Source organism: Perca fluviatilis, chromosome 19 (genome assembly GCF_010015445.1).
Source record: "Perca fluviatilis chromosome 19, GENO_Pfluv_1.0, whole genome shotgun sequence".
In the NCBI taxonomy this organism is placed as follows: Eukaryota; Metazoa; Chordata; class Actinopteri; order Perciformes; family Percidae; genus Perca; species Perca fluviatilis.
This window is the reverse complement of record NC_053130.1, coordinates 34,482,335-34,493,989: the sequence shown is the minus strand read 5'-3', so window position 1 is coordinate 34,493,989 and position 11,655 is coordinate 34,482,335. Positions and strand designations below refer to the sequence as shown.

Below are 11,655 nucleotides of genomic sequence, written 5' to 3'. Positions count from 1 at the left end.
ACCTTTAAGTAAAAGTACTTATACCACACTGTAAAAATACTCTGTTCCAAGTAAAAGTCCTGCAGTGAACATGTTAAGTAAAATTCTGTAAGTAGGCTATCATCAGGAAAATGTATAAAGTATTAAACCATTGTAGAAAGAGTAAAGGATCCAACCAGTTGTGTGTTTAATGGTCTCATCATCTCAGCTGGACTTGTAGCCGTTATATTGTCGGCTAGTTTACTTTAGAATCAAACATCAGATTTTATAAACTACATGTGTGTGCATGAATCTTAATGTATAAAGTAACTAGTAACTAAAGTAACTAGTAACTAAAGCTGTAACAGATGAATGTAGTGCAGTAAAAAGTACAATATTTCTCTCTGAAATGTAGCAGAGTAGAAGTAGAAAGTGGCATGAAGAGAAAAGACTCAAGTAAAGTACAAGTACCTCAACCTGTGTATTTTAGTACAGTACTTGAGTAAATGTACCTAGTAACGTTCCACCAGTGATCAATACAATCACTGCAAGTCAAGCAGTCAACCAATACATTAGAATAATAATACACGCACTGTATAGCGAGGATATGTATCTTACAGTACCAAGTTAACTGTAAGCCATAATTTTTCAAACTTATTTTTTGAAATAGTGATGGACAATGGTTACTTATTATCAGAGGTGGAACGTAACGAATTACAATTACTCTACGCTGTAATTGAGTAGGTTTTTTTGTGTACTTTTACTTTTTAGAGTAGTTTTAAAAATTTCGTAATTTTACTCTTTGGTACTTTTTTAAATCACATCCCTTACTGAGTAAAAAAAAAAGTTTAAAATACTTCAATTTAATTAAATAAGTAGGCTAAAACAAGTATAAATAATATATTAAGTATAAATATAAAAAGCTGTATCTCCTGCCGCTGTTAAAAAGTAACTAAGTAACTTTTACTCTGAGTACATTTCAAATTAGCTACTTTTTACTTTTACTTGAGTAGATTTTTACACCGATAATTAGGAGGGCCCTCATGTGAGGAGGGCCCAAAAAGATGCTAGAATAAATAGCTGTCGATGTGGGAAGGGGCCCAGAATTTAGTGGTACGCCACTGGATATGAAAACTAGATAAGGCCATGAGGTTTCTGTTCTATTGATTTTGCTCAGCGCGCACGACAGGATCCAGCGACCCTGTTGCCAACAGAGCCGGATCAGGACCAAGGGAAGCAGAGTGCTGCGTTTGTTTTGGTCCGGAGCTGAGCACTAATGTCAAGCAGGCCGTTCAGTATGCCGGCTGTGGGACTGTGCGTCCTCGCTTTGCGCAACCTAAAAATATCCTTCACCAAGTGCGCGGATCAAAGGGGGCAGCAACACCGCTCACGGATCCCGCCCCGGCATTTAACCCCAAAGCCTCTCAGAGGAGGAGCATAGGCCTACACTGAGAGCAAAGGGCCCGCGGCATCCAGAGCTGCGCAGAGAGAGAGAGAGAGAGAGAGAGAGAGGCTGACTCGGGTTTCAGAGAGACGCGCACTGACGGCTGGCCCTGCGGCACACTGCGGGATCGCTCAGAGGAGAAGCAGCGAATGGGACAGACGGAGCGGAACGCAAGAGGAATAAGAGTCCGTCCCTGTGAACCAACAACATCACTGACTGACTGCTCACAACCTGCACAATGACTCGCATTCTAAATGAGATGCAGTTGCTCATCTGAGTGCAACAAAGTTGTAGTTTGGAGACAGTTTGAAGAAGAAAATAGACATCTGTTAAACTTTTATCCCCCCCCCACTCCCAACAGCCTGACACACGCTCCAGCGTCGCAGGTTCCCAGGTTGTCAGGATCCCTCTTCTTCTCTTCACCTGATGCGTATAGGGATTTCCGTGTGGATAAAAACCAGAGTTACGCGTCTAAAATGGATGAGAATCAGAAGTGGGGAGTCGCTGGTAAACCGGGTGACACAGCGGCTTCCAAGCAGCCGCTGTGGAGGAACTGGAGGGATATGTCTGCAGTAACGATTTGCGTTGCACTGTCTGTTCTGTGCCTGGGAGTTTGCAGCGTGGTTTGCGTGCGGAGCTCGGAGCTGCAGAGCCGGATAGTAAGTCTGGAGCAGCAGCAGCGGGGCGCGTGGATGTTGTCTCTGGAGCAGGTGGAGCCCGTTATCCTGGGCCGGCTGGACCAGATCCTGGACGAGGTGAGGGCTTCGCTTCCAAACTTAAAATCTAAAGGTTTTCGAAGCAGCAAAATGACTTCTTATATATATATATATATATATATATATATATATATATATATATATATATATATATATATATATATATATATATATATATATACAGTTCAACTCAATTTTATTCATAGTGCCAAATCATAACAAGAGTTATCTCAGGAAACATTACAGATCAGAGTAGGTCTAGACCACACTCTATAATTTACAAATTATATAGAGCAAGCATTTGGTGCAACAGTGGCGAGGAAAAACTTTATTAAAAATATTAGGCTATTTACTACATTTGTTCATTAAAAGAGGAATGAATTATTACTCTTTTAATGAACTATAGAATAATTTGGCTTTGTCATGATTGAACTATAAGTTGCTGTTTAGTGTAGACTCATTCCACAAGTGGACTCTGTATACAACCCCTTAAAATAAGATCCCCTAAAATAATATTGAATTTGTCCCTTGAAACACAGCAAGCATTTACCCAGGGATCCCTTCATTTGTCCATTCATTTGAAAAGATAAAAACTACCCCTTGAAAGTACCTTTACAAACGCCCCTGATTAACACGTCACATACATTTTAAGGGCTATTTTGTCCTTCATTTACATACGCGATCCAATTGACACGTATGGGTTTGTCTAAACCATTAATTACCCAAAGCATTGTATTATCACCGTCCAGACTTTGGTTCATGTTAGGGCTCTGACATAGTTTCTTGTGCAATCTAATGTTATTTTCAAGGATTATTATTCAGTTTTTCAGGTCTTTAATATAGGTTTGGGTCTGATTTTGGGAGAAATTAATGAATAGGGTTCTGGGGTTTTAAAGGGAGTTCTCAACTGTTTTGTCAATTTCATTAAGGTTTTTATCCTGACAAAGAAGATCATACATTACAATTCAGTAGGACAATCTCATAACAAGCTTTCAGTTACCCTGTTAAATCACCCAAATTGTTATTAATAGATACATTAATGGAATTATAAGTTTTAAAAAAGGGTTCCGTATCATTCAGTTGTAGTCGGCTCTATGCTGGACAACCATCAGATGGGAGCTTTAGTTGATGTCACGTTGAGCAGAGGATAGTGTCAGAAGGATAGGAAACAAGAATGATAACTGTACACTAAGTCCATTACTCTTTGATTTAGTCTTGATGGAATAAGAATTTTAAGGACGTTGGATGTGTTTGTTGTTTTTTATGGTTGTGTGAGTAACATGAACATGAACTATTACTGCATTTGACTGATATGATTGAAAAGATTTTTGTAGTTAAATAACTTGTCCGCTATAACAGTTTATTTAGGCAAATCAAAACTTTTTTTTATTCATGGCTTCTAACTGGTCTATAAAGCATAAGTACATTTGTCATTAACCAGTAATAAGCTATTGGTAACAACTATAAAGACTTGAAAAAAGCTGCCTTGTTAGAAAGTGTTAATGAAAGGGTAAATACCAAGCAAAACCATTCTTTTTTCTTTACAACCTGGCAACCCAAAACATCTTCGTGTGGTTTGAAAGACCCCCCCCTCAATGGCAAAGGTCCATAATTTAAGTCAGTTTTTTTGTGAACTGGTTTGTTGTTAACGACGGCCAATAATTCGAATCTCCCTCAAATAAAAATGATGTAAACCAAACCGAAGCCCTGATCTGGTTAAAAGCACCACTTCTGTGAATGTGTTAACTGACACCCAGCAGTGACAATCTAACGTCTAATGTATCAACAATCCTCACAACTTTATGCACTCATAACAAAATGTTTGAGGCATGCGTGTGTTCGTTTGGACTAGAAAAGGTGGTGGTGATCTTGGTAAGCAATTTGACAACATTGTAGTAAATATTTTCGGTGCATCACAAAGCGTGCTCGTTAAGATACCCACAGACAACTTAATCCAGCACAAATAAGTGCATAAAATGTCACCAAAATGAAATATTTGAAACTCATAATTAAATACAAAATGAGGGGAAAACCGCAAAAAAGGTCCACCTTTAGAGTAGTCTCGCATTGTCAGACCTTCCTCCACAGCGCTGCAGAGGAAGGTCGAGAAGGCGAGTCCACACAGCATTCTGGGACAACCTGCTCTGGTTTATTGGCATTTCTTTAAACCAATCACAATCGTCTTGGGCGCTGCTAAGCACAGGACGGAGCCACGGTGCCTCTGCTAAATAGTCTCGGGAAGGAACTTGTTTTGGTGGAACATGTGGACGTTCTAAAGTAGTTTTAGTCGTGCAACAGAAAACTCAGATTGGACAGATAGTCTAGCTAGCTGTCTGGATTTACCCTGCAGAGATCTGAGGAGCAGTTAACCATAGTCCTCATAAATCCACCAGAGGTTAGAACGCCAACACAAAGAAAGAGGAAGGGGACGAATGATAAATAAGGGACATCAGGTGGAATTTCCGGCGGCACCGGAGCAATCCCAGAAGTGGAACCTCGTAGACTACTATATAGACTACTTTTAGAGTAAAAGAACCCCCGCTCTACTTCCACTAGACTGGCTACGGGCCTTCTTTTACCTGATTATAAAGCATAGATGCTTTAATAATCATTAACAAAGCCCCCAGGCAGTATTTCTAAAGACTTCAGCAAGTTATTAGAAAGTGGTATGTCTTTAGTCAAATTCAACAACATTTGTGCACGTCTCTGAATTCGAGCATTAACAGCAAGCAGTCCACGTGTTATACGTATCATGTGTGCATCTTCCCTGAGATAACGTGTGAGCAGCTCTCCCTGGCCTTTCACATCTGTTGCTTTAAAGTCGCCCTCTGTGCTGCCCTTTCATTGACCACTTCCACAGCTACACTAACAAGCTCTTCCAGCGTGATTGAAGTCAGGCAGGGACCCTGTTTTCCCTTCCTCCGTTTGCTTAGGCTTAACTTTTATCACCCCCCCCCCATCCTCCCCCCTAACCTGACCCCTTTCACTAGGGCAAGTATAATAGACTTCCCATGAGAAGAAAGAGCATATGCTGTAAGAAAAAAATTTGATTAGATTCAACTTTATTGTCATTGCACATGTCACAAGTACAGAGCAACGCAATGTAGTTAGTGTCTAACTAGAAGTGCTTAAGCAGTTATTAAATACATGTTAAATAGCATGTGCTACAGTGTGAATGAATAGACTATTCTACAGTTTGAGTGCAAGGCATGAATCCATAGAAAAACGGATAATGTCCTGGCAGAAAATTACCAGTACCTTTTCTGTTAAGTTTACGGACATTTCTGTTAATCCAAAAAGTATATCCTCCAAGGGCGTCACTTTTTGGGTTTGGGTTCAACATTGACATCTCCACTTTTGAGCATAATTGAAATTTTGAGCATATCAAACATTTTCTGCAACAATTTTGCCTTTTTCTGCATCAACTTATGATTCAAATGTCTTTAATTAGTAAAGGAAACTAGTATAGATATGGGAGGGGGTGCAGTTTTGATAATTGGGGTGCTTGTAACCCCCAATCCTCCCGTAAATTACGCCTATGATACCTTCTGTACCTTTAACGGACATTTCTGTTAATCCAAAAATGAAAATAGAGAAAAAAAAACTGTGAAAAATCATTACAGAAAATTCCTTCATATTAACGCAGTATATTATCCCGTATTTCTACGGACTTTTCTAACAGTCTGGGGTATACTGTTGTGGATGACAGGAGGTATTGCACTCACCATTCGTTTTATCAGTGCAAATATCACGTGTTTGGAAGACAATATCAATCCTTTTAATAATAATTTATAATCCTGTTCCCAGTCTTTATGCTAAGCTAAGATAACCATATCCTGTCTCCAGCTCCGTTCTGAACGCACAGCTCACTGAGCTATTCCGAAACACTTGTTTTGTGATGCACAGCCCAAGGCCATTATAGCTATGAGCGGACAAGTGGATTGGATATATTTTGAATAACTATCAATGAGAATACAGCACTTAACATTAAAAAGCAATACAGTTTTACTAATTGAAGTACTGAAGGACACAGTTATGTCAAAGGTGCTGGTGATTAGGGCTACTCGATTATGGAAAACATAATAATCACAAAATTTTTGGTCAATATCGAAGTCACGATTATTTAAGACGATTACTTTTTGACTTTTGGAAAGATGTTGCATTTATTGAACTCAAACTTTTCCCGTTCTGCAAGGCATTTCTCAAATAAAGCAGGCAGAGCAGCTCTGGTAAAACAGTGGCGAGATGTGAATTTATATCGCTTGTTATATTCACATTCCTTTCTAAAGCCGTTGTTCTCAACTTATGGGGCACATGTTTTTCTCAAAAAAGTATGCAACGCCACCTGTTATTTTTTTGTGCTTCTCCGAACTCGACGGATAAATTAAACGTCGGTCTAAAATAAATGACTGTGTTGCAGACAATGTTGTTGGGGTCGTCTTCGCTATCTGTCTGCTTGCGCACCAGATACCACAAACAGGAGGGGAGGGGCCAAAGTGCGCTTGTCATTCTGAACACAAGACAAAATACGTGTTTACTTGCAAAACGTAATGTGCAAAATAATCATTTTTCTCTATTACTCTGTTTTTGTAATCGTTAGGAGCTGAAATCGTAATCACGATTAAAAATTGGATTAATTGCACAGCCCTACTGGGGATGCAGTCCTGGGTGAGTGCCTGGCTCTGGAGCTCCTCCATGGGGCCTAGTGAGGAGGAGCTCTCCGTCTTCATCTCCAGACGGGCCTGGGGCGATGCAGCTAGCCTCTCTGTTTAGCTCTGCATGTAAACATAGTCATTATTAATGGGACACCAGCACAGATGTGTCCTTTTGTAGAGACAGAGAGAGACGTCTGTGGTACTTTCACCCAACACTATGCAGAATCCACCTCCCTGTCTCCTTCGATGGTGACCCCTTTCCTCTGTTATGGAAAATGTGCCCTGTTCAAGCTGCACAGAGTTGCTCCTTAATATTATTATTATTATTATTATTATTATTATTATTAGTATTATTGCAGTCAAATTTGGATCATAGCAGAATCCATTAGCTGATTGAGTAATGTTTATAGTCAATTTTGTTGGCAGTTATTGTGCCCGGGGTCTGAGGCTGTGCAGATACAAATAAAAAACTAATTTAAAACCACTATTAAAAACACATCAGTGATTCCCACACTGTTGCTCTGGGTGACATGTTCCTTCATCACCAAAACCAAATACTCCCTTGAGCACCAAATGTAGATTAATCCGCCGCTGAAAATAGTCCCCACAAAGTCACTATTTGTCCTGATTAGGTAACATTAGTTATAAACTACTGTGAGCAGCTGTCGGAGGAAATAATTGAGCCTCTGGTAACACTTTATTTGAAAGGGTGTGCATAAGACTGACATAACACCGTTATAACCATGACCTGACACCTGTCTGGCAGCCTATAGTGGGAGACACTACACAGAAGGGTTGCCAGATGGACAAATCGTTGTCCATCGAAAAAAGAACTAGTTCCAGCATGTCCCCTTGTTGTTTTTCACATTACTGTTTTTGTGCAGATTGAAGAAAAAGAAAAGAAATAGCATGTATAAAGGTTCACGGCCCCTCGTAACTGCACATTCTCAACAGGTGTCCAAGTTAAGAATTAGCTCTGTGAGGTCCTGGAATTGAATCATACCTCCCCCAAAACAACTGCCATAACCTTCACAACACCCCTGAAAACAGCCCCGACCTCCCCCTCCCTCCGTCGTTATCTCACCCCAAACTTGGCCCCTTTAACATTTAAAATGAACCACAAAAGACTCTCTGCAGACCTGGTAGATGCCTGGTGCACATAGTAAATGCAGGGGCATGATGGGAGCTGGAGGCCATGTTGTGAGGTGTAGAAACATGAAAAATATAGTCTCCCCCTGCCCCGGTTTCCTCACTCTGCTCCCCACAGAGCTGTCACCCAATGCATCAGGTCTACGCATTCACACAACACAAACACAAATAAATACATGTCTACATCCTCTACGATGTGTGTGTGTGTGTGTGTGTGTGTGTTGTGTGTGTGTGTGTGTGTGTGTGTGTGGTTTTTTTTGTGTGTGTGTGTGTGTGTGTGTGTGTGTGTGTGTGTGTGTGTGTGTGTGTGTGTAAATGAACCATGTGCTAATCGGACAGCCTAATGCAAACAGCACACTCAAGTAGAAGTGGCCGAGCCACCTCTGCACTTTCGTCAGAGCACAGTTAGTGATGGCTGCACGCACACACACACACACACACACACACACACACACACACACACACACACACACACACACACACACACAGTCACTTCTTCGCCTACCTGAATGATACATTACAGTGGAGTTTGAGACTAAACAGGCCTGCTGACAGTTGTAGATATTGCAAAGATATACAGCGAGCAAATTTAAGGGTTTTCTTAATGAAAACATCCCATCACTGTCCAGAAGGAAAGTGAGACATTTCATGACACAGTATTAAATGCTATATGACTGTGTGATTGATGATAGCCATGTGCTAATAGTGTACCTGATAAAAAAGGGGCCGGAAAAAAAAAAACCGGGGGCGAAAAAAAAGGAAACACAGAAAACAGGAGACAAGGAAAACACAACTTAAAGCACAGTGGACCTTGAGAATCAATCATTCCATTAGGTTATTTGTGCTGAAAGGTCTGGATTAGCCAACTTTTACATTTACATTTGGCTCTGCTCATGAAATGTACCTCCGTTTATGAGATGACCAGGGTTTCATACAGAGCAACTAGTGATCATTAAGGTCAGGGGTCTAAACCCCTTAGCTGAGGGGGCAGGGACCCCCTACTACTTACTGTAGGCCCAGTATAATATATAATTGAATCTCATACAATAACGTGTAGGACGGCCTAAAGCCTGTATACATACCTTTTTATGGTGCATACAATACTAAGGTATTACAATCATTATTAACATATTCATATATTTACAAATCATGTTTTAATGTTAAACATACATGAAGGACAGTTAATCCTTAAACTTAACTGTATCTGGGGATGGCTAGTGGATGCTTTACCTACTTGGCCAATAAGCCTGTCATCAATGTTATTTTATAAATAAACAAATCACAAATAGGCCAATTTATCTTTGCTAATAATGTGTTGGAGTCATGTTTATGTATATTTTCAGACATATTTTAACGTTAAGAGGGTCAGATAAATTAAAAATGATTAAACAATAACTTGGTGGCCCCCCCCGGAGTAACTCTAAGGACCCCCTAAGGGTCCTGGACCCCCTGTTAAAGATCTCTGATTAAGGTAGGTCATTAGACTGTAGGAGAATGTAAAAGTGAAGTATGGTCATTACATGTCTCTGCCTCTGCTGTGGGCCTTGATGTGGTTTAGGTGCAGCTCTTTTTGTTAGATGTGACTGCTACAGCTGAACTGAATCCACACTCTGCTTTATCTCCGTGATCTAGTTTGGAGAGTGTGTCTTTTAGTTCTGTTGCTTCAGGTTGGGCCATAGAGAGCTCTGGCTGCACGCCTCTCTGCATTAGTCTTACTAAAGACTTCTCCAGTTGTGAGTGGGCTCTGCCAGTATCAACCAAATAAATTCCTGGAAGTATTCGTGAATAATATAAAGTGGGGTTAAGGGAAATGTGTGCCGTCCTACAATTGATTCCGCATGGGACTTTTGAATGACGAGAGCACTTAACTTTGGAATCCTTGGCTATTTTGAGGCAGTCGTAGATTTTTAAGAGTGTGTTTCATAGCTAACCCCATACTTATGGAATTAAATACTCACAGAAGGCCTGTAGGACATACATGTCTATTTATTTTAAGATGTTTTATCTACATTTGGTTTCTCTTCAGCTGGTATGCTCATTAAGGCAAATCAATATGCTTCAAACTAAATGCTTATTGGACATAGCATCTGAAACTCCCCTGCGAAATTGCGTTCAGGCGCTATCTAACAATTTTGATAACTTTACGAAACAGACAATCTGACCTGATCGTGATCTGATCGTGCCCGCTTTATGCAGTAATTTGCCAGGTTTCAAGAGGTTTAAAATTAAGCAGGGTTTGAATTTCTCTTCTAATGTAACAACAAGAATGCCTCAAAGACTTCATGTTTGGCCCACTCTCTAACGGCAGGCTTGAGACGTGTTCAGACGTCAATATACACAAAACCATTTCCCCATAATGATCCCTGGTTGGAGACGTGGCCCTTTCCCTGATCTAAATATGGGAATGTTATGAGATGTTTGGAGAGCAAAACTGGGATAACAATAGCTTTACAACCATGTCAGTTGGCAGGAGCATACATGGTCTGTCAAGCATTGATACATGACAATCAGGTTAAATCAATCAATGATCCACACTACAATCTGGAAATACAGAAGCAGAGAAATGATCTGAATGATGAAACATGTAAAAATTAATGTTAATGTCAATAATGTTTAAAATGTTCATGCAAAGGGAAATTCAGACAGTTCTCTGTAGCCCTCTGTAAATTCATTGCCCGTCCATTTCTCTGGGACTCCTCACTCATCTCTCTTTGCCAAGCTGTACTGGTACTAAATAATTTAGTAAAGATTGGCTGGATTTCTGGAAAGGCAAAAGGCTGTTGAGTTTTTAAAATTTATTTTTTTGGACGCTTTGAGCAACACAGAAAGCCGACATCAAGCAGAGTTTCATCTAGTTCCATTGTGTTAGAGAGAAAAGCCAACCTCTCTACGGGCCGATAACTCCAACACTGGGCAACACACGCCGAAACAATCTAGATTGATAATAGCACTACAGATAAGTATTTTTGATTTGGGGGTGAACTGTCCTTTAAAATCAGCTGTGTGGCAGCAGGCGCCGCCGCCACACCGTCCTCACACAAACCGGATGACGGGTAAATGAGGCTGTACCCAGAATACTGCAGCCGTGCTCCGAATGACAGCGCCTTCCTAGCATCCCTTCAGCACCTGTTGCAGGCCTCTAAACAGCCCCGCTGGCATTCTCCGGCTAGTAACCACCAGCACTGGGACTGACTGCTATGCCGCGGAGAATGTCCTCAGATGGTTTTCTATTCTGTTCAGGGTCAAATCCCATGCAGGCTTTTGTTTATCTAATGAGGTCAACTGTCACACTTGGATATGTGCAGAAAGACTGCATTTATGTTTAAAGTTAAAGAAAAGGATTGACCATGTAACATACGCGCAATGTTTAATGAAAGAGACGGGGGTATCATCTAAGAGGACAATGTACTGTATGTTCAAACAAGCTCTTGTGCGAACTGCGGTTAAAAGTATGCGTGTTTCAGTTTGGGGGGCGACCTTACGGAATGGACCGAACAATGACATCAAACAGAGCCATAATATCATTCAGTTCCAAAATAGATTAAAGAAATCAATACTTGACCAATACAGAAAGGAATAGACTGAAACATAGGAATGGAATTGTAATGTAAAGGTATTGTTGTGTGGGGGATGTGTGGGATCTCCCCGTTTCTGGTCTACATATTCTTCGGTTTCGGTTTCGTTTACATCATTTTTATTTGAGGGAGATTCGAATTATTTGCTGTCGTTATTT

The 11,655-nt window shown here is 40.5% G+C and overlaps 1 protein-coding gene across 17 annotated transcripts in view; it reads left to right on the top strand.

Moving 5' to 3' along the window:
* Positions 1-1,418: 1,418 nt before the first annotated feature.
* col13a1 (collagen, type XIII, alpha 1) overlaps positions 1,419-11,655 on the top strand; it is a 169,877-nt gene continuing 159,640 nt past the window's right edge. For 15 of the 17 annotated variants that reach the window (XM_039783682.1, XM_039783675.1, XM_039783670.1 and 12 more), the window contains exon 1: positions 1,419-2,157. In XM_039783682.1, coding sequence (XP_039639616.1) covers positions 1,657-2,157 — 501 coding nt within the window. In that variant the 5' untranslated portion in view covers positions 1,419-1,656. The remainder of the gene's footprint in view (positions 2,158-11,655) is intronic. The other 2 variants (XM_039783684.1, XM_039783685.1) reach the window with 2 other exon arrangements.